General features: G+C 36.8%; 3 protein-coding genes across 11 annotated transcripts in view; all 3 read right to left on the reverse strand.

Moving 5' to 3' along the window:
• Positions 1-207: 207 nt before the first annotated feature.
• LOC129360752 (UDP-N-acetylglucosamine transferase subunit ALG13 homolog) lies at positions 208-2065 on the reverse strand. Its single transcript, XM_055031144.1, has 4 exons — positions 1824-2065; positions 1559-1721; positions 516-654; positions 208-437 (listed from the first exon to the last, which is right to left on the reverse strand). The coding sequence occupies exons 1-4, from the start codon at positions 1902-1904 to the stop codon at positions 326-328; spliced, it is 495 nt and encodes a 164-aa protein (XP_054887119.1). The 5' UTR covers positions 1905-2065; the 3' UTR covers positions 208-325.
• A 3934-nt stretch (positions 2066-5999) lies between these two features.
• On the reverse strand, positions 6000-10699 carry LOC129360712 (ras-related protein Rap-2c). Of its 2 annotated transcripts, XM_055031089.1 has the most exons (4): positions 10455-10699; positions 9741-10085; positions 8078-8363; positions 6000-7145 (listed from the first exon to the last, which is right to left on the reverse strand). In XM_055031089.1, the coding sequence occupies exons 2-3, from the start codon at positions 10011-10013 to the stop codon at positions 8085-8087; spliced, it is 552 nt and encodes a 183-aa protein (XP_054887064.1). In that variant the 5' UTR covers positions 10014-10085; positions 10455-10699; the 3' UTR covers positions 6000-7145; positions 8078-8084. The 2 variants fall into 2 exon arrangements, with proteins under 2 accessions (XP_054887064.1, XP_054887063.1); XM_055031088.1 differs by having other exon boundaries at positions 9741-10699.
• Positions 10700-12112: 1413 nt separating this feature from the next.
• The window catches only part of LOC129360412 (muscleblind-like protein 3), a 30031-nt gene continuing 19036 nt past the window's right edge, over positions 12113-23107 (reverse strand). For 2 of the 8 annotated variants that reach the window (XM_055030613.1, XM_055030614.1), the window contains exon 7: positions 12113-18502. In XM_055030613.1, the coding sequence (XP_054886588.1) occupies positions 18360-18502 (143 nt within the window). In that variant the 3' untranslated portion in view covers positions 12113-18359. Of the gene's footprint in view, positions 18503-19813; positions 19882-20648; positions 20741-23107 lie in introns of all 8 variants that reach the window. The other 6 variants (XM_055030618.1, XR_008606047.1, XR_008606048.1 and 3 more) reach the window with 6 other exon arrangements.

Genomic DNA, 23107 nt, shown 5'->3' on the forward strand with positions numbered 1-23107 from the left:
CAAGGCTGCAGAGGTCAAACTCATTGACAAAATGCATGAACTGCATAAAGATTTCTAAGTTCAGTCACCTTACTGATGGTGATTTTACAGTCGATTTAATGCTTTACTTAACAGTTTCTGCAAAGCTTTGTCACAAGCCCTCAGGCTGAGGAAGTATTAAACTGTAAAGTCATTTTAAAATGAAAATATTAATAGACTGAACATTCATAGGATCTCATTACTGATATTTATATACATATAAACACACCTGTAACATACATCTTTCACAATGTAGAGTCAGCACTTTCATGTGTAACATAATCCACAGCATTGTGGCATTAAAAAGTCATTTCACTCCGAGGGCTTTATCTAAAAAGTTTGCAAAGTTCTTCGGCTGTCCAGGCGTGAACGGCTGCAGAACAGAGAGGTCCATGTTCTTCAGCGTTTCCGTCAGAGTGCTGGACATAAGCACACACCGTTAATGCTGGTTGGCTTCACAGCATTACTCTGGTGACAGGCGTGTGAGACAGACATACCTGCATGTGCAGTACAGCAGGTGGTGGTCCATGGCCAGCTGCCGGGCCAGCTCCAGCTGATGGTTGTCCATCAGTTTGTCATTGACCACAACTAGCAGAGGTTTGCCTGCGCCGAGAGCCTCCAGACAACTTCCTGCTCCTGAAAGGAAGTTTTAAAAAGTAAAAAAGAATTAAAATTGTCCAAATTGTTAGACTTAGTTTTAATTCCTAGAGTAAATATTAGAATCCATAAGTCAGGATTTCATGCTAAAGGAAGTTAATATTTTGCACATTTTATACTTCCATTTAGGTCTCAACTACATCTAAAAACAGCCTGAGTGGTTAAAAAAAACAAAAACAAACAGATGTTTTTTGGTGTCTGGAAATTAGCCATTTAAAAATCCTCCTGATTGTTAATTTAGAGTCAATGGGCACTATGTTGTTACCTAGTGGAGCTCCAGAAAGTTTGGTCAGCTGATTTAAATGCCATATGTACTGTACAAAGGCTGCTGGAAAGGACAAGTGTTTTGGTGTTGACTTACAAAAAACACTTTCTGAGGTCTTGTTGGTTGTGCTGGAGTCTCCACTTCTGCTTTTCAAATATGTACAGTTGTATAATTGTGCATCTGTACCCAGCCATTTTCATGTATCAATGGTTTAGTTTAATGACCACCTGCAGCTTAGTTGGATTTAAAGTGACAAGACCCAAAAACAGCTCATTCTGGAAGAAGCTCAAATTAGGGCAGACAGACCAGACTAAAATATCTAAAAAGGATGATTTTGTGAAAAAAAAAGTTTTGTACAGTCTTATAAACTGTACAAAACCTATTGTTGTTTCAGTCTAGTTTTCAGACTGAAACAGAGACATAATTAGTCTTATCGGTGCGCAGGCTTGTTTAATATTAATCCCCTTAAGCATCGGGTAATAATGAAAAATTATAGCACAACAAAGCCGCTACAATCGATTATTTGTGTAGAATAACCAAAGTGTCATTTAAACGAGACGTAAAATACGCAACTGATGACTTTGTTTTGTTTTTAAAAGGTCTTTGCCCCTGAATTACCTGCATGGCTGATGACAAGATCAGCTTGCTTCATGTCTTCTGCTATTGAGTCTTTGAAGCGAAAAGCCTCCACGCTCAGGTGAGCACAGCTGTCGGCATCTGGAAGCAAAGATCCTTTTCCGACCTGAAGAACCAGACGCTCATATCCCCGAAACTTCAGCACCTGAGAGAGGAAGCAAGAAAAAAACAAACAAAAAACCCCCACCATTTTAGTACTAAAACATCAATTTCAGCTCGATTCCAGACTTATAAGACGCCTGCTCACCTGTGTGGCCTCAGAGGAAGTGACGTTTTCGATCAGCTCATCAAAGCGCGTGGTTCCGACGGTAACGAACACCGTCTTCATGTCTACTCCGGTTTTAAAACCTCACTTCTTACCCTAAGTTAAAATTCCAGCTTGTTTATCTTCATCTTACAAAGCACAGACCTAACTTCCGCTGCTTCCGCTTCAAACGTCATCACGTCACCAGCATCCATGAGACGCACAATGTCGCCATCTGAAGGCCGGAGGCCTTAGTTGCAGACACTTGAATTTTGGAGGAACAAAAAAAAATCTGAAATAAAGGTAAACCTTGCAAAAATAGGAAGATAAATTTAAACGACGCATTTTCTTTTATGAAGAACTGTCGTTATGACGGTACAAAACTGAAATTATATTTCATTTTATCCTGAGGAAAGTATTTCAGGGCAACAACGGCAAGAACAACTAAAGAATTGTTTCTACCCAACAACTGTTTCTGTTTTTTTCCTCTGCTATGTATGTTTTTTATATTTATTTTTAAAATATTTTTAAACATTATGTTTATTTACTTGACCATTTGCACTTCAAGAGTTGCTATTTTTAAAAAATGTTTTCTTGCACAATGAGAGTAAAGGAATTCTTATTCTAACTAAAACTGAAGCTGTAGAGTACAGTCTACAAAACTCACAGCTGTGACTTTTTGTGGTGTTCCAGTGAAGACTTTGAGTAGAATACAGCACACAATATTTGCATGGCTTCCAGCACGAATCAATTTTAACTGCCTATGAATTGTCAAGGCTCGGGTGCTTACTCTAGATTTTTATTTGTTTAGACATCTGGGACAGAGGACTGCCTACCCTTATTTTCAATACAGCTCCTTCATGTATATGTGACATTGCATGAGTGCCTTGTCACTCTGAAGGCGTCCTCTGTCCTCTTTAGTTATTGCCAAGCTGTCACTCCAGACTGACAGCTCAGAGGAGTGGCTGTGATGTATAGATGGCTTGTACCTACTGAATGCAGGCGGACCTGCTGACGGAAATCCAAACAGCAATCAGGGCACAGGTTTGTACATGACACTGACAGTAGAGCTGTGTGTGGGCGGATTGTCATTGCTGAGGATTTTTCTTTAAAATACAGAAGAGCTAGTGGCTAATACAAACACATCGGAGGGTTATATAGATGTTTCTGTTGCATGTGGCTATCAACCACAAGTTTCTATTTATATTACTGGAGTTCATGAAAGTAGGGCTTAATTATAAACTAGAAATAATGTCATGTGCTTTTCTTTTTTCAATCAATCCATTAATCAGTTTTACTTGTAAAGCGCATTTCAGCAAAAGACATAAAACAACATATCAACAAAAAATGAGAAACCAGTAACAAATATTACATTTTGATGAATGCCATCATTAAAATAATCAATACAAGAACATATTGGTCAATGTTCCATTTATTATGGTTCAAATGTTGCTTCTCCATGTTTGGTTCTGGTTCTGGAGATAAAGAGCAGACCAGAACCAGAAGACCTGAGAGGTCTGGAAGGTTGATACAATAGCATCAAATATTTCATGCATTTTGGTGCTGAGCTTTTGTATGATTTATAAACTAACAACATTTTAAAGTCTATTCACTGAGCTACAAGGAGCCATTATAACAGTACCATTACAGCTTGTGCTATGAGTTTTAAATTAGACTTAGATTTATTTTATTGCACTGATGTTAGAATTTTTAGGATACATGCATAAATTGTCAGTGTTTAGTTCAACTTTTATTTTAGTTTCGAGGTGATGGCCTGCTGTTGTCGCCCCCTTGTGGTCTAGTGAAAATCTGAACTGTTTTTTGTTAAGATGACACTTCAGTTATCAGTTTATTTTTTACTTCTTATTCTGAAAACTTCATCCAAGCTACACCTTCATAAAACCTATAATTTTGACCTGCATATGACCAAAAGCTAAGAGATATTCATTTGCCCTTGGTGCACAACAATATACGGTCTAATTTTCTTCATTCCTGCTGTCAAAAATGTTCTATTTTCTCCAACAAAGACATAGTACAAATTCATTGGTATTTAGTTTAGAAGTAAGAAGTTATATTTGAGTAACTTTAAAAACAAACTTTTAAGAGTAGTTTTCATACTTTTATTTGAGTAGTAGGCTACTATAGTCTACTGATATTTACACACCAGTAAATAAATATACTATGACTTCTCAAAAATTGTAATCGACTAATCATTGTAATGTGCTTATATTGTTTATTATGTAAATTTGAGGAGAGAGGCAGAAAGTTCAAAGCTTGTGGTATGTTCATTACTGTCATAGCAACTCCAAAGCAACTGCCTGCCAAGATGGCTGTCAGTTACAACGTTCATGAAAAGTGACGTCATAAGAAAACACGTTTTTATACTCACAGGGTTACCATGGCAATATGAAACAGCTGACAGGTCAGCATCCGTTTCACCTCCAATTATTTCTTGGATGGCTACTTTTATTACTTGAGTAAAAATATGTTGAAGTAGTGCTAACCTCATTTGTTTACAATTTTTTGGGTACTCTGGTCTCATCTAAATTCTTACATTGTTGGCTTACGGTCAGCGATGAATAAACTGCACATTTCTGCTTTTGGAAAAACCCAGGATAACATCCCTAAATCTGGATGAACGGTCACATTTTTTAAATTTTATCTCTGTTTCATTGCAGCTCACTGACCTCAGCTTGACACCGCGGGCCAAAGCCAGTACTGAGAGTCGGTGGTGATTCTCGCCGTGTGGACCCAGATTAACGCAGCACAAATCAGAACAAAAGGAAAACTTGTTTCCATCAAGGAGTTTGGAGATCAATCTTTAAAATCACTGCAAAACTATTCACATTCCACCCATAACTGAACCAGTTCATGTCGATCAAATGAAAGAGCAGCCTTGGTGTTCCTCCCACTGTTTGATGGGAATGCTGCAAGACCTGATCTGAACAGGCTTCTGTTGTCTTGAACAGATTGAATCTGCATGTTTTCAATCCGCATCTCCCTCGCTGCATAAAGAGATGTGGAAAGAAACAAAGAACCCATTAAAGCTGAAAAATGTGGCAGTTTCATGAATTCATGCTGAATATTTTGGTGCATATAATTGTAAAAGTAAAAAAACAGCCATTCAAGAAATTACTTAATAGTAAAAAAAAGTATCTAGTTAAAAAGCTACTGAAGTACTGATTTACTAGTTAACATCTGATTCAATAGTTAAGAATGCTATCAGACAGACAAAAATGTAAAGTTAAGTCCAAATTCTGGTATTTTAAAAACTAAAGTAGAAAAAATAAATACTAATTACATGGCTACAAAATAAGAAATTCAGGTTTCGCTTTTCCAAATCCTAAAAAACCAACGATGAGACTAAAAAAGTCGGACATGCAAATATATTGTATGTTAGAATGGGGTGAAATATTGTAGTTCCAGAGCTAAATAGAGCAGATAGAAAATAATAACATAAGAAAAATGAAGAAAAAAAAGCTCTGGTCATGGATTTTTTAAAGTAAAAATTCTGAGAAAAAAAAAGTCAGAATTCTTAAAAAAATAAACTCAAAATTCTGACTTTTGACTTTAATCCTAAAATTCTGAAAAAAAAAATGAAAAAAAAAGGTTGAACTCTGGGATTAAAATACTAACAAAAAAGTCAGAGTTCTTAAAAAAAATATAATAATAATAATAAAAAAATGGGTTTAAACTCAAAATTCTGAGACTTTTGACTTTAATCCCAAAATTCTGCAAAAAAAAAAAGTCTGAATTTAGATTAAATTCTAAATTCCAGAATTCTTAAAATTCTCAGATTAAAGTTAGAATTCAGATCATTTTTACTTTTATCCCACAACTGAGAAAAAAGTCTCAATAATACAGGGTCGATAATTTGGACAAAGTTTTTGCTCATTTCATGAAGTTTTCTACTTTTTTATTGGCTCAAGTGACAGGAAAGAGGGATATGAGAGAGGGAGAAGACATGCGGCAAACACCGCAAGGCCAGGAATTGAACCTGCGTCAAGGACTGAGGCCTCTATATGTGTGTTGTGCTTAACACACAGCACATCCACTAATTCACTTTTTAATAACATTCTAATATATTGAGTCAACTGTAAGCAGTGGAAAGGTTCATCTTTAACTCAAAATCAACTTGCTCCACTCCGACATCCGAAATAATCAGCCGGTGCTCGTGTCTCATTTAAAGATAATACTTTATCTGAGTGTCATCACAAAAACAGAAGTTCCAGCATGTTTATTTTCAAATAATTACAGTGGTTTATCTTAGAGAAAATAAAAAGACAAATGACAAAAGGGTGCAGGGGGGATGAGGAGAAATTTAAGGCTCTGTTAAATTCTCTGCTTAGAAACAACAAGAACAAAAAAAGAGATCCCGATAACTCAGAAAAACCGAAGCTAGTATAAAATTAAGCTTAAAACTGGCTACCCACGTCATGTTTTAATAAATATGTTACTGTAATAAAAAGAAAATACAAAAAGTTAGAATCAGATGAACTGCACCAGAACTTTCACTGGACTACTTTGTAGGGGGAGTTATATGTAACGAAAATGAGCGCGTCTCGAACGTAAAGCGACGCACGTTTCTCATCTCGGAGTGTTGGGCGACTTTTGTCGTTCCAAAAATCTAAAAGAAAAAGAAAACAAAAAGTGGAAACGGAAGACCGGTGTCCGGGCTAGCCTTGAGTTCAGGCCAGAGGCAGAACAATAATGGCTCATTTAAACATTTTCACTTTGGAGCAGACGATACTCAACTGTCCGAAACGGAAATGTTACCAGTTTCTCCGTTTTCACGAGAGTCTAAAACACCAAAGAGGTTTTATGAAAAGAAAAAAAAAAAACAACCTCTGAGATAAGATGATTAGCACACCTGAGCAGCACACCGGTTTAAGTATGCATGCTTAAAAATCTAAATGTTCCATTATAATGAAATACTTTATCAAATTCCAAATTTCAGACATGACACAAGTAATATTAAAGAATATAATAGTGATTAAAGCAGCTTTAAAAAGATGCTGCAACCTCACAAAACACTTCTGCTTAGTATGTCAGGAAAACCTCCATCTATAAGGACAAAAGAAAATATTAAAAATAATAAGACAGAAATTCACAGAGGGCTGCTCCTCGGAGTCAGTCCGTATGACTGCGTTCAGGCTCGTCACGAAGGCCGTTGAGGTTGCAGCAGAAGCATCTTCCAACACTTATCAAAAATAGGTCTCTTCTGTCTCTATGACAGAGCGTTTTACCTGAAGCAGTAAGTTTTAGTCAACGTCAGGTTATCCTCAGGTGCTCCAAAATGCCTACAGGGGTCCAAATTAACAGGTTCTAATTAGAAAAAAAGAACAAAAAAGCAGAAGACAAGAGGAAAATAGATTAGGAAATGCAACAAGTTTGCAGCTGGAAATAGACGCCACTATGAACTTCCTGTTTTGGACCATCAGGATGTGACGCCTTCCTCTTACTGCCGTCTCCTTTCATCGCTCTCAGCTCTTTTCCTCCCTGAGCTGCTCAAATAGCCGTGTCCTCATTTCAACATACTTTCAGCGATCTTATCAAAACAAGCTCAGCCAACGGACTGCAGCAACACCCACTCCCATGTCTCTCTCTCACACTTATCTGTCCGCGTGTCACTTTTTTCTCTAGTTTTTCTGCACCAGCGCTGCGGGAACATTTCATCAGATTTCGTAAAAATATAAATAAATCAGTGAGGATCTGACTCACTGATTTAAGACCACTATGAATGCAATTTAAGACCTGTAACATGACAGAAATGTGCAAAAAACCTGAATAATTTCCACTAATAGTGCTGCCTTTTTGCACAGAATGCAGATAGCATTTTATGGGATGGCAACAAAGTAAAGTCGGTGTGAATTTGCAAAAAAAAAATTACACTCAAAGAAGCTAGCTAGCACGTAGAAATGCTGAAAAAAAAAAATTATTTCAAGAATCACAATTTGTAGTCCTAAGATTTCTGAACATAACAGCTAAAACCAAAACACTTAATCATTACTTCAATTTAGATTTTTATTGACAGATAAGATAAATGAAAATGAGCACAAGCTGTAACTTTTTGCAGATTATTTATGGGACATATGGGAGATATAAAATATCTAAAGCCACGAGAAAACGTAAGTGCTATGATTAATGTATTTAAGGCCAATTAAATCCTTTTTTTAATGAATCTTTGACACATTAAGGCCTAAATTTTAGGCACATGAATCCCAGACATTTTAAGGCTGCACGGACGCCCTGCTTACCTCTTCCTCACTGCACCACGCAGGCCGTGCAGCACTGCTCCTGCTTTTCCGGCAGTGTGGAGTAGTTCATCTGTCGGACGATCTCTGCGAACAGCTCGTCCACCATCGTCTTGCTCTTGGCGGACGTCTCGATGAAAGGGCAGCCCCACTCCTGAGCCAGAGCCCGGCCGTCCGAGCCGGCGACTTCGCGCTCCGACTCCAGGTCCACTTTGTTGCCGACCAGGATCAGCGGCACTTTCTCAAAGCGCTTGACTCGCACTATTTGGTCTCGCATCGGCCTAATGTCCTGGAAAACACATGAAGAAAAAGTTTAAAGGTTTAAGTGGTCTGATTTCCATTAGGATGTTCTAAAACAATAACCTTATCAGCTCCTTAAATATTAGATTAATATGTTTTCATGTTAAATATTTTCAGTTCATTCTTGTATTTTAAAAAGCTATTTAATAACGGCTGCATCTAAAAATTATTTCATTTATTGAATAATCAATTAACTATTCTGATAATCGGTTAAAAACTTGGCACATTCTGCTGATTTTTCACTTTTTATGCAATATTAGAAATACACGAAAAGGTGCAAATAACTGACTAGATAATGTAAAGCTTTTTTCAAATTAGAAAAGTGTTCACTAAAGGAATGATGTGTTATTGCTTTTTCAGAAACAAAATGTTTATTTTCTTCTCCAACAAAAGACCAGTATTATTTATTTGCATCTTTTTATGCATTTTAAAACTGTATAAGTTAAGCTTATACAGAAAAATCTGCAGAATGTGCTAATTTTAAAAAATTGATTTCAATTAATCATCAGAGTAATCAACATAAGTCTTGATAACTAAAATAATTGCTAGCTATGGCTGTAAAGTGAGATCAATGACATGGTCTGTATTAGTAATAAGAAAGAAATTATTATCAAACATTATTATGTTCTGCCATTAAACTGCAATTTTATTCTGTTGAATTTATACATTTATCACCTTTAATGTGATAGGTTGTAAATGGTTTATAGAGTAATGAATAGAAAATTTGGTCTGATAAAGAAGTTAAAATGTTAAATGAACAGCAAGAGAGGACAACTACTGAGTAAAAACACACAAAACTTATCAGTAAAATTAGCAATATTAATTATTATTTCATTTATCTACCAAATTTTCCACATATTAAACTTCTTTTGCAAAGCTAATACTGAAGTAAACCCATTCAATTTAAGCTCCAAAACACTTTGAAGAAAGAAATTTACAAAATTTGCATTCAAATTTTTCAGGAGATAAAACAAATCCTTATTGTAACTTAAAAACTGACCGTATTTGATAATTAGTACAGCTTAGCTGGGATTGGTGTTTCTGTTTAAGCTGTCTTTTAGAGATTATTTAATCTCTTAGAGATAAAATTATGGTTAATAACCACAAAGTGTCTCCAGAATCGCTGTGTACAGACTGCTACAAGAGATCCTTTCTGCCCACAGCTCTCAGCATCCTCAACTTGATACATTGTTTGATTTAAAACTATATTTTTAAATCTTTTAAATAATAATGAGAATATACTAAAACATTGGTATTGGCCTGTCATTGCAATGACAGGATGTAGATGTTGGGAATCTTCTGTCAATTTTAACATATATATTCAAATAATTCCCAATTACTGAGTCTGTATGGATTAATTGCTTACCTGGAAGGACTGCTGGTTGACCAGGCTGTAGACCAGGATGAAACCCTGGCCGTTCTTGATGTACAGGTCTCTCATGGAGGCGAACTGCTCCGTCCCCGCCGTGTCCAGAATCTCCAGCACGGAGGGCGACGAGTCCACCTCTATCTCCTTCCGGTAGAAGTCCTCGATGGTCGGGTCGTACTTCTCGATGAAGGTGCCGGTGACAAACTGCACGGTGAGCGCGGACTTGCCGACGCCGCCGCTGCCCAGCACGACAACTTTGTATTCTTTCATTGGGGCGGTGGAGGCTGGCTAACGACGCAGCTATACTCCCTCCATAAACGCTGCTCAGGCCCGAGGAAACTGCTAACAAGTAAAAGCGAAATAAAATCAGCCCTGCTCACTCACATAAACCCCGCTCCGACACTCATGTTTGTTTTCCTGTCTTTCTTTCTGTCTGGCCTGTTAGCGCCTGAAAGTTGCTGTCGGTTAACTCCGATGTTAGCTCACGGTGAAGCTAGCTCCTGTCTGGCTGACTTCCAGCTGAGCCATCCCGGAGCTTTGAGCCTTCACAGCCGATCGGATGCAACACACAAGTCGGCCTGGACTCTCTAGAGAACTCGCCTCCTATATACAGACAGCAAGTCACGGTGATCCGCGTTTAGCCTCCCCTAACCACAGCATGCCACTTCCCTCACCCACACATCAACCCTCCGGTGTCGCAGCGCTGCTTACGTCCGGGGTCCAGTCTGGGGCCTGGTTCTGGTTCCGGACCCGGCCCGACAATTTGGCAGCTTCGCGTCCTATCGACTAAGGATTTGTGCAGTTTTCCAGCGGTCCATTAGCTACGGGGTTTTAGCTTCTTCGGCCTTTGTTGGGCTCAGTGTGGAGGAGTTTTTTCCAGGAGAAGGACAATCTTTTTCCTCCAACTGGTTTCCTGAAGCTAACAGTCTGCTTCCGCAAAGAGGCAGATTTCACAATAAGAGCCTCTGCAGACCTTCGTGCTGAGTTGCCCATTACACCGGAAGTTGGAACGCTGATTTGAGAATGACGTCACCCACAACATAACTTGGGATTTGCTATATATGCGAATTAGAGATACAAGCCAATAACTAAAAATGTATCTGCATTTTATGTATTTAAACACATTTAAGGCACATTTATGTGTTTCTGAACTGCATTTGTAGTTCAGAAATGTCCTACAAATGTAGGACTGAGACTTTTTTCTGTCTATAAAAATAAAGAAACTACAACTTCTGAGTATAAGTGAACCAAGACACATCAAGAAGTCACACAAAGTATTACATTGAATCCAAATTAACCGTGTTCTACTTGCTAGTCTTAAACTCTGTACCAATAATTTTAAGTCAGATCAGATTGACTGGGCCAATCAATCTCACTTATTTATGAATTATGATTGAGGGTTAGTGAAAAACCTTCAACTTTCCCTCTTTGAGTTCTGGTTTCTGGGGATATTTCAGTTGATTTTTATGACTCAGAACTAAAATATCCCAACTTCTAAGCAAAAACAGATTCCAGTACTGCAGGAGAGATCTAAGATCACATCTGGGTTTGACAGCAGTAAAAAGTCAGAAAAGTAGAGCTTTTAACCATTACTGCTGGGTGACCAGGCTTACGTCAATTAGAAATACAATAAAACATTTTATGCTCTTAACACTGTAGTTGAATTTTTATATCTAATGGATGTAAATGTTTTCTTATGGCTTAGTCCTCAACAGCTTTAGGCCTTCTTTGTCTTCAACAGGCCGACATTCAGTCTGTGATTTTTGAACTCAACTTATACCGAAACGCAATAATGCACAGACAAGTGCTGTCTTAATAAATGGGAAATCTTTGACTTTTCAATCAGTTCCATTTGATTTCATTAAATTAAAGCAAAGCATTCCAAAATGTAAGTACAGATATTTTGTATTTGTAAATTGCCACACAACCACAGAAGTCTAATGTCTATGTCGTCACACCAAATTTATGCACGTTCATTTTGCAATAGAGTTGCTAATTGTTATGCTGTGTTTGATTTGCATCAAAACCATCTTTTGGTTGCTTGTTGAAAAAATAAAATAAAATAAACAGTGGAACTGAGCTAAACACTCATCCCTGAGGTATTCCTGAGCTAAGTTTGAGGATGAAGCTTGACATTATGTGCAAATGATGTCATTAATTTTAAAAAAAAATGTTACATTTTGAAGAGTAACATTCGGCCATTAATACTGTACACAGAGTACACTATTTTATTATATCTGACTTGGTGTGGATGCTAAAAAAAACAAACATTATTGATGATTTTAATTTTTGGGAAGTGCTGTAAATATCAGATCATCTGCATGTAAAGCAACCAGATAAGCAGGGAAAAACACAAGACTGCAAGAGGCTTACCATGATGTGTTTTATTTAAGGTCAAACAGAAACAGCAGAATTGATTATAGGCACATTAACTCTCAATACCTATACAGTGCAAAGTAAATTTGCGTGGAGCACAGCAGCACATACAAGCACCACAAGCAGAAAGCCGAATGAAACAATAGATGAGTTAGAAACAGCAGTCAGTCTGTCCTAAAGCGTCCGGGAAAGATTTTCTTATGGCTTAGTCCTCAACAGCTTTAGGCCTTCTTCGTCTTCTACAGGCCGACATTCAGTCTGTGATTTTTGAACTCAACTTATACCAAAACGCAATAATGCACAGACAAAAGACTTGAAAAAAATACCCATACACATTCAGTTGACCGTTGTTTGTGAATTTAACAAAAAAAATACACTTTGTACTATGAAGGCACAATAACAGCAAACAGACAATACATAAACTTGAGAAATTATTCACCTGTAAGTGGTAAAAATAACAAAAAAAAAGTCCCAGTGTGGAGAGGCTGAGAGTATGAAAAGAACCACTGAAGCTTTAGGGAGTTTGCTTTGATCAGAGATCCATTTCAACACTCAGCAGTCGCAGAGCTGTGAACCAATTCAGCTGCATGACTCAATCAATCCACAACAGGCAACAAAATCACTCGCTCCGATAGCAATGCAATCGCTTGGCGTGTCAGTTTCTGATAAAATCATGTCTGTGTGAGAATGCTTCTGCAGAAGTAAAATCAGAATTTCAAATTTAAACCCTGTAAGAATATCCGGCACGCACTCTCCTCTTAATTTCTTTCTCCTCATCCTATTTTTTTCTTTCCTTCTGGCTATTTTCAGCTTCAGGAGGTGATTTTCCTACATGTTGTAAATAATGACATGGATTTAAGGGCAAAGATGGCACTGATCTCCTAAAGTTATTGCAGACTTAGTGGTAATCCACCTGTTCTTTTCAATGTCAGAGAATAATGAAAGAAATATTTCTCCAGAGTAAACCAACCACAGTTTACAGTTGACACAGTTTAATGCGTGTCATCACCAACACACAAACAAAAGGACAGATACCTCAACTGTTTTCACACTGTAATAAAACAATAGACACACCGCTAACAATACGCTGATTGGTTATTTTTAATCATCTCTTTTATCTGTAATATTCAAAATAAATTTGGAGTATTTATGTACATAAGTGCAAACGAGGTGAACATTACACATTCTTGTACATGTAGTCAGGACTGACATCACCCAGCACAGCTGGACATCAAGAGACTTCTGGACTATTTTTGGTCCAAACTGAAACACAACTAGCCAACAAAAAGCTCTGCAGCAACAGATTGTTTGGTTTGCAGGATGTGAATTAGTTTGACTTTACACTGTGTCCAAAAAGCCTCTTTACCTTGCTGACAGAAACATGTTTGCTTTAAAAGTCCTTTCTTGTTTCAGAAAAAACCATAATGTACAAGAAGACAAACATTTATGGTCAACAAAAGCAAACAAAATAAAACCTGACCTGACTTTGGAAATCACAAGGATTTAATCTGTCTATATAAAATATACAAGCACAATAGAAGCTAATTAGACATTCCTTTTCTCAAACAAAACAGGTAATTAAGTTTATAAAATGATATGATAATAGGAAGGTAGCCATGTTGTCATTTTCTTGCCATTGATTTTTCATTTATATTATTTTGCAGTTTGGTGTGAATTAGTTTTTAAAATATAAGGTGTGACATTTATTTAAACGTGCCACAGTTTCAAATGGTGGTCAGAAAAGTAGACCACCAAGTAGTAAATTCAAGCAGTCTTTATTTAATATTTTATTTGATGTTTTGTCATTCAAGATGAATCATTGGAAAGAAATACAGCAAGACCCCAAGAGACTGAAGTCAGTGAAGGTAGTCTGAAGTTAGGTTAGCAAGAGGAGTGAGTATTTTTACTTTTTTGGCATGAAAATCAGTTTTTCTCAGCTGTTTTTGTTTACTTCAGAATGATCTATGAAAAGATTAAGCTGCTCATTTTGAAGTAACAGGCTTATAAAGTTTGATTCGCTGTGCAGCATCAGCCACAATGATTGGCACAAAATCCTTGAAGTGAATCCTCGTTTTGGAGACTTTGTGAAGCCAAAATTGACTGATTTCCTCAAACTGTGAGCTTTGGGGATTTTCTTATCTCCTTGACTGTCCTGCTTTCTGACTTGTTTGTCTCCAATCCAAGTGTTTCCAACTTTTAACCATTTTTCTGAGAGTAAATATGACCTAATTTAGGAGAAAAGCCACTTTCTTGTAGCCATTCCTGTCTTCTTCCAATACTCAACAACTTCCTTGAGTGGCATGTTCTCTTGTCTTTCCCATGTTAAACGTGGCTAAAAGTGACGGTTGTCATTTTAACACCAGGAAAATATATATTTTTAATTGTCTTAAGAAGATATAAATATTAAATTATAATTATTTCATAGAAAATCATAAAGATAAAAACAATTGTGACTGTTAAAAAATAAAAGCGCTTAAATTAAAGGAATAATTTTTCTAAAGTTTCCGGTTGAAAATTGTGACATCTTTTAACACAGATGTCAATTATTGTGAAAAGGAAAAGGAAGAAAAGGAAGAATAAAAAAGAAAAAAATAATGAATGTGAAAGCTGCAGAGGGATGAGCTGAATTTTATATTAGAAAAAAGTGTGGCACACTGACTTTCTCTTTCTCTATCAAATATGCAGATTTGTTTTTAGTGCACCTTTCCCTCATTAAAAACAGATAGAAAAAACAAGCTCCATTAAATAAAGAAGACGTGCTTGAAATTAAGTTTTAGACCTATACATTATTTTGTATAGATGCATCTGAGTTTTTGGGCTTCACATTTTACGTTTAAATTTAGTGTTAGTTTTGGCAATAAACATTTAATTAAAGTTTGACCTGCAAAGCAAAGTTCAAAGAGAGTCGTGTGAGTTGACAGGAATAAACTTTGGACATGTTTCAAAAAAAGTTTCTTACAGATAAATAACCTGTTTACGTCTTTATAATTAGTGTTCTCTAAAGAAATTATTTTCTGCTGCGTTTGCACCTCAAACAGCACAACTCTGATCTAAATTTTCTAAAAGGTGAAAAATATTTCTGTTTGTAGCCACACCACGTAATAACATTAAATATAAATCTATATAACAATACATACATTTCTATACATCTTAACACAGTATCATCATGGTACCTCTGAAATAGTTTATATATGGTGATAGTAACATTTCAGCATGCCTGTCGTTCAGGGGGGCACATGTATAGTTTTTGCATTAGGTACATTCACAACACATCAACATTATTCTAAAATGGAAATGCTGGAACATCTGCAGCACTTAAAACCAACTAAATCTGTGTGAAATTCATTTTCTCACATTTTACCCCCCACCACTAACCTCACTGGTTTATGTATTTATTACACTGACAAGACAGCACAGCTGTCTCTGAGAAGAAACTAGACGTGGTTTCGCGCAACGTTAACAACGTACTAAATGAGTGATGCATCTTTGAGCACTCATAGTTCTTACAGTGTTTCGACAGTGATGGTTTAAGGAGACTTGAAAGAGGCACATTTGAACTTGAATGAAAATGCTTTCTGCCCACTATTCTAAGTTCAGTCTCACACACAAAGAAAGCAGTTCATTTCAGCGAAAATAACAGGTGTATTTGTATTTTTTTTTACCTCTAATGTCTGATTTATTTCTTCCATTTTCGACCTCTTGTAATCATTCAACTCTGACAACTTCTGACAGAAAGGACACAGCAGTAGAAAAGGTGATGATATAAAGTCGGACACGACATTTTCAAGTTCTAAGATTTCTCCCTGAAGTGCCTTTAAACAATAAATCTTGTGCCACTTATTTACTTAAAAAGCAGCATGAAACTAATAATACCACATAGAAATTTATTTTTTAAGATGGATCTCTGCGTTCAACATTTGCACATTATTTGGAGGAATCAACTTGGGTATTGCGATAAATGGGCAACTTCTTGCATATTCAGACTTTAGGCACAACATCAGGAAACAGATCCAGCTTCTGCCTTGTGCAATGGCTGACATCAGATGGGAAGAAAAGGTTAACAGTTTGCAATGTTTGAGATGACTCAGGATTATAATCGACTAATTGTAAGATTTATGTAGAAGACAGAAACAATTATGAGTTCTTTAAATCAAAAAACAAAAGAATGAAAACAAACTAACCCTTTCTTTTAAGTTGTTGCATCATAAAACCTCACAAACAGAATAGATCCGGCAAGAATTATGTAAGGCGGTTTGTTTTTCAAGACCACAGTCCGAATCCCCTCTTCACACTGGACTAGATCGGACATGAACTTTTGTGGGATTGATAAGGAGGATATAATTAAGAACAAGTTGGTTAAAATCATCAGCGGTATGGTGGCGCCATTGTCAATATCGATGGACACATTTTAGCATTTTGGATGAGATTTTAGCTAACAAACTGTAATTTTTATAAAATAGTAAATGTTAGGTATATCGCAAAGTATTAGTTGTTTATTAATAATGTTTTTGCTTTCATTTTAATTTTATAGTAAGCACCTTTTCCTCAAAAGCAGACTTGGTTGGATCTATTCGTTTAAAGTAGGATAAATATGGCAACCATTTTAAATATAAACTTGCATTTCCAGTTGGTAAAAGTTTCTCCAGACAAATAAAAAACAAATAACAAATAAAAAACTAAACATTTTACTCAAAATTTGAAAATGCCTCTATTAGCAATCAGTCTTATGGTGTTGGAAAGCCTGATTATCCTTCAAATTGTCTTGTATGAAAAAAAAAAAGGTTTTTGATGCTCAGCATTTCTTCTCAACCTACAAAGGCATTTCCTTACAAATGTGGCACCTTTTAAAAAATAGAGGGGGATTCTGCAAACTGGCAAAATATGTGTTTTTCATATTTTATGAGTAAGGTTTTTTCATCCTTTAATTTGGTGTCAGGATAAATTAATTTATATATTTAAATGTAAGAGTTAAAGAACTTTGCAAAATTAATCATTGTTTAATTGCTGTGTTATAGTCACAAATAAATGCTAAAAGTTACATTTTTGCTTTCTGTTAGAGATCGGTTTGTCCGTAAATAGTAATGGCATAATTATCTTTGATTGAATTAAAGGTCAGATAATTAAACTCTGTCTTTTCTCCCAGATTACACCAAATCTGTATTGAAATGCCTGTAACAGGAAAGACCCTCAAATTACTTTATGACCCCAAAAACGGCCCTAGATTAAATTTAGTCCCAAATGGTTTACTGTAGGCTGGTCTTAATCTGGTGTGAAGGAGGTCTAAAACATCCTATATGCCTATTTAAGTTATACTGAGTACAACCTTATTTTACATGTTTAATGATTCCTCGTTTGCTGCTTTAATGATCAAAATAATGTTTAAAATCAGGCAAAAACTTTTAAATCCTGCAAATTCAACTGTTGACACCTTCATTGTTCATACAATCGTCCTTTGTTAGCAGCCACTCGCTGATATGCAGCAAACTTCAAATTGGTATTGCCTTTAATTTCACATGTGGACATCTCTTTAATCGTTGCTGTTTAGTTTTGTTTTTTGTTTTTAGTCCTTTTTAGAAACCAGGTCTTCTCTGCAGCTCAGCAGGAAAAACTCAAAGGCACAAACAAATTAACAGCTTCTTTCTGACGTTTCATCAGGCATCGGATGAGAATAAACTGAATGATAGACAACACATGGTACAACACATACTAGATTTGTAGTCGTCTTGAAACATAAATGTTCATGTTATGAAACATTCTTTCATTTTTAAAACGAGTCATGGTTGAAGACCAGCAGCAGGTCCATTTGCAGCTCCAATGTTCTGAGTATCCAGAATGAACTTTTCTTACTTTGGATCAGTCAGGTGTGTTGGGCTGCCTCAGGTAATGGCTGCAACCCATAAAGGGCTTTTAGTCTTGAATGTGTGTGTGTGTGTGTGTGTGTGTGTGTGTGTGTGCGTGTTTGTGTGTGTGTGTGCGTGTTTGTGCACACGTTTAAGGTGTGGTGTGTGTATGGCTGTCAGAACGAGGGAGCTCTATTGCTCATCACGTCAGGATGCATCGTTGTGGCTGCAGTGAAGCAGCTTTAAGTTCTGGCTTGTATTGCGTGAACCATTGCAGCTTTTTTTTTTTTTTACATTTTATTTTATAAACATTGTATAAGAAGTTTCACACTGACACTCGGTCGGTGCGCACTGTGGGCGAGGCACATGTTTGCTGCAGAGCTGCAGGTTTTCAGGGACTCTAACTGGGGTTTCGTGAAAGGCTTACTGAGTTTATTCCCACTGGAGCCGCCACCAGCAGTTTGGGGACCGGGCAGAAATGGTTTTCCATGGGAACACTCTGCAGCTCCACCGGGTCAGGGGTCAGAAGCTCGGAGGAGTCTACTGAAACAAGCAGAGAGCAAAGAAACAGGGAGGAATGAGATTTAGTGATTATGTGCATTTCTGAAACTTTAACTGCATCTGGTGGCCACACTGGTGTTGGCTGGTTTCCTGTAAGGGCAGCAATGTGTTTCCATTGAGCTTTTAGTTGCGCAAATTCGAATCAAGTTTTTTGATAAAAAGGTTTCGAGCGAGGAGGAGGTGGTTTGTCAGCTGTATCGAAATTAGTGTCTTTCTTTCGCATGATCAACAACCGGAAAAGACGAAGAAGATGACAGGAAGATGATGGTTTTTTTAATGATTTATCACTTAAATAAACTTATTCATGTGTGATTTTACTAGTATTTCTTAGTTAATTTCTTAGTTAATTGTGAAATTGACATTAGTGGAATATCGACAAATTAATACATCATAAAACTTGATAGAATGAGATTAAGCAGTCACGGTGGCAGAACCAAAGAACCAGAGACCGCTCTGAACTCTTTGGCTACGTTCACACTGCAGGTCTTGATGCTTATTTCCAAGTTTTTGCTGAAATCAGATTTTTTATTTTTTGCATAATTGTTCATACTGCTGAATAATGCAACTAATCAAACTTTTGTGTGAATGTTTTACGACCCCAAAGCGACCCACATGCGCTGAAGAGGAACTTAAATGTGACACAGCAGCAAATCTTTTTATGGAAGCGATAATGGATGGAGCCGTTTATGGATCGATTTTAAGTCTTTACAGGAACGAGAGCTGACAATAAAATCATAACACAAACAAAGAAAGCTAATAAAAAGAAAGCACAACTAATAGTGACCACCTTTTGTGGAGAACAATGTCTGTAGAGAAATCGGTTTGGATGTGCAGTCAGAGTCAAGAGTGAAACGGACGATTTTTATAAGCTAATAATTATGACTTTTTCAATACGCTTTGGATTTTTAGTGGTGTTCATATTTCTATCAATCTTTTCTTATGTATAATTTTAGCTATTTTGTTTTATTCCTGTTCAGTCCAGTACTTGAGTATTTACAGATAATTCATTTTGGTTTGTAAAATGAATTATCTGTTAAATCAAGCATAAAAATGCCCCAAACTCAAGTGATGAGTCACTTTTGCTTACATACAACAGATGACTTAGTTAATGTGAATCAGGATTTTTGGGTCTTATTAAAGACAAGTTGTAACAACAACACTACTTTAAAAAACATTTTTATTAGCTAAAAACTTGGCATTCAATCGATGGTTGATAGAAAGATGAGGAAGGATGATGGCCCTCAGTCACACTTTCTCTTTTTATATAAGTAGTCAGAGCTACTACATACTCACAATAATGTCAGATAAAAGGACATGATTGTCAAACCTCCAAGAAATCTCTTGAAAGATCTTCAGAAAACCTGGAGAAATATAGATCAAGAACGCTTTAAAAATGCAGTAACGTACATCTCATCCTTAAGCTTTTGGACAAAAATGTAATTTTAGATTTAGAAATTATTTTAATTAAATAAGGAGGCAGATAAAAATAAAAATCCATTTTAGAAATGATTGATTTCACTTTTATTTAAGAGTCAATGTGCAGTGCCGTGCAAAAGTATTTTATGCAGTTGAATTTTTTCAGATTTTATCACGTCACAAAGGCAAACCTTAATGTATTTTCTTAGGCTTTGGTATCGTAATCAGCCACAGACATGAGGTAGTGGACAGAAAATGCAACCTGGTTTTCACTGTTTCCTATTTACAAATAAAACTGCTCTTAACCTCAGCTTAAATCGAGATGTTCTGTGTAGAACTGGGAGATTTTTTAGAGAACTTTTTAAACAAAGAGAATCATTATAGAGTTAAGATCAAGGTTGTTGCTTTGAATTTAGGCAAAGATGTAATTTCTGGAGAAAATGAAAATGAGCAACGTTTCTGTTGAGGTTCCTGATAGATGTAAGATAGATGTGATGTGGTTAAAAAAAAATCTAAGAGACTTCCTGATAAAATAGTTTCGCACTTTAAGAATTTCCTGTTTTAATTGGCTCGTCTTACAAAAAGACTAAAAAGGGACGACACATGAAATGTGAACAGAACTCAGTATAAGCAGATGGTTTCTTTAACTAAATAAAAAGAGACACTGAGCTACAGAGCTAAAAGAAAACAGAACTGAAATGAAGGAGCAAACCTGATTCGAGGCGGCGGATTCAGCGAAAGGGACAGTGGTGACGGGGGTCGAGGCCGACGAAACAGTGGAGGTGGCACCGTGCATCATGGGAACTTTAATTCAGGCGAGTCAGACGAAAGACAGAGGACGGGGAATGTGGGAGGAGCAGGAGGAGGAACGGGAATGATATGGTTATCATGGAAAAATGTGCAGAATAAAAAAAAAAATAAAATCATGGGAAATAAAGTGATGAAGATGAGTTTAAACGGATATCAGGAGTCATGCAAACAAAAGAAGAGAAAGAAAAATACATATTTCATTAGCTAACCACTTATCAAATAAAATACTAACCAACAAATAGTTCACCAAACAAGGAGGTACATGACCATACAATCTGATCAGACTGGAGAATCTGATAATTGTATTCAATGAACTGGGTATGAATATGGAAAAGAGCCATTAAAAATACAGATTTTCAGTTAAAAGACAATGTAAAAATGGTCTGTTTAGCTTCTTCTGGTGCAGAATCATGATGCATGTCTCATGTCAGTTATGTAAAGTCAGATAAAATAAAACATGGGAACTTTAATTCAGACTGCAGACAGTCAGAACATCTGCAATCAGATCTAAAAACAAATAGATAAGTATCCAATCTCGTATTACGCATGGAAGTGGCAAAAATCAGATTTTTTGGGGAGTGAAAATGTTGAATCGAACCGTTCAAAGTGCTGTGAAAAAGTAGGATATGCATCAGATTTGTCTGCTGTGTGAACATATGTTAACTATAGTGCTGATTATCATACGATGCTGGATGTGCAATAAGTCCAGTTGTGAAATCTCATCACTAGTAACAGTGCTTTCACAAAGATTAATTTCCATTGGGAACCAAAATTGCAACATTTGTTACAATTTTAGCTTGTGTGGTACTCTTTATGACTGCACTGTCAAACCAACCAAACACTTTGAATGACCTGTTCCCCTCCTCGCCTGTAGGGGCGCTGCACCAGAACCCAACGAAGGAAACAACACAAGCCCTCTAAAGAAGGCACTTCCTTCAGAATGCAAACAAAAATGAAGTAGCATCAGAATTTTGCAGTTGTGGGATTTCTCTTTTGTCTTTGGTAAAAACTACAAGTAATTTATCCTGCTAGTGCTAGACTCAGTGTTTGTTTTGGTTGTTTTTACCCAGAATGCCCGACTGGCGCTGTAGTCCACTTCCTGCATTGGGAGCAGTTTCCGGTCTTACATGCCAAACAGAGTTCACTTCAACTAAACCGAGACCGAGGTTTTTAGACGGACCAGAGTTTACTTCTATGTCCCAAATTAAAGTTTGATTGTGCATCCAAACCTCCACAAACAAACCGGACTTTTTCAACTTTCTAAACAGAGCTGATGTGAATGCACCCTAAATATTTCAGCTCCAGCTGTTCGTGGTGTTAGTCAGGGGTCTTCTGATGAGCTGCTCAATCCAACCCTTACTTCATCAAATCACTAAGGTTTGGAGGCTCTGGACTGCAGAGGAATGGAGGAGTGTCCCTGGCATGACAAAGCTTGCTTCAGTCTGACAATGCCCTTGGGCGAGCCTCGTCTGGCAGCAGCAACTTGCCCTGCTGCATTGCATCAAAGGACAAGCAGATTATTAACATTTCTTTAGAGAAATTTATGCTCCCAACTTTGAGGGAGCAGTTTGGGGATGGGCTCTGCATGTTCCTACAAGAGCACAAACTAAAGACAATGAGAGAATCTGATGTGGAGGAAACGATCTGGCTACCGTGTTTGACAGTGGCAACAGGTTTTCTGCAGTTTGTAAGTTTCCTCTACTGAGCTTTAACACTGAACATGCTTCCTGAGGCCTGTAGAGTCCAACATGTCACTGTGTGACTCCAGAGTCAATCTGCTGGTGCAAGCCCTCCTGCAAAGACTGGAAACGATCATAAATTTTGTAAAATTATAATATTCAAATTGTTTGGAAATAGCTTCATATTACTGGTTAGTGCCCAACCTCATTGGGACTCTGTTCAGAAACATCTGAACGCTCCAGACAAACAAAGTGCCTCTATATTTACATTCACTGAGAATCAATTAATTGCTTGAATGTGATTAACTGGCTGCTAATTTCTCTATAAAATCCAAAGAAAGCATGGGAATTTATTTTTAATGAATAATTTCTTTTTTTTAAAGGCAGTTGAGATCCAGATGAAACTACAAAAATGTGCAAAGATGAATATTGAATAATAGATCCCTTTTAAGTTTTGTTCTTTCTTCGTGATTCAATTTTCTTTGTGAACAGCCACAAAACACAAAGCTACTCTCTGTACTTCAGAGATAGTCTTCTGTGACATTCCTGTTTTGATACAAATGTGGCCAAGCACTTCTGTTTCAGTTTCAAAGCTTATTCCAGTCTATGTTTGTACAGAAATTATTTCATTGTGCAAAATAACTTTTTACCAATCATCAGACGTTTTGCCTCGTGTTCCAGG

The sequence above is a fragment of the Poeciliopsis prolifica genome, unplaced genomic scaffold (assembly GCF_027474105.1).
Source record: "Poeciliopsis prolifica strain line A6 unplaced genomic scaffold, Auburn_PproV2 SCAFFOLD006, whole genome shotgun sequence".
Taxonomy (NCBI): domain Eukaryota; kingdom Metazoa; phylum Chordata; class Actinopteri; order Cyprinodontiformes; family Poeciliidae; genus Poeciliopsis; species Poeciliopsis prolifica.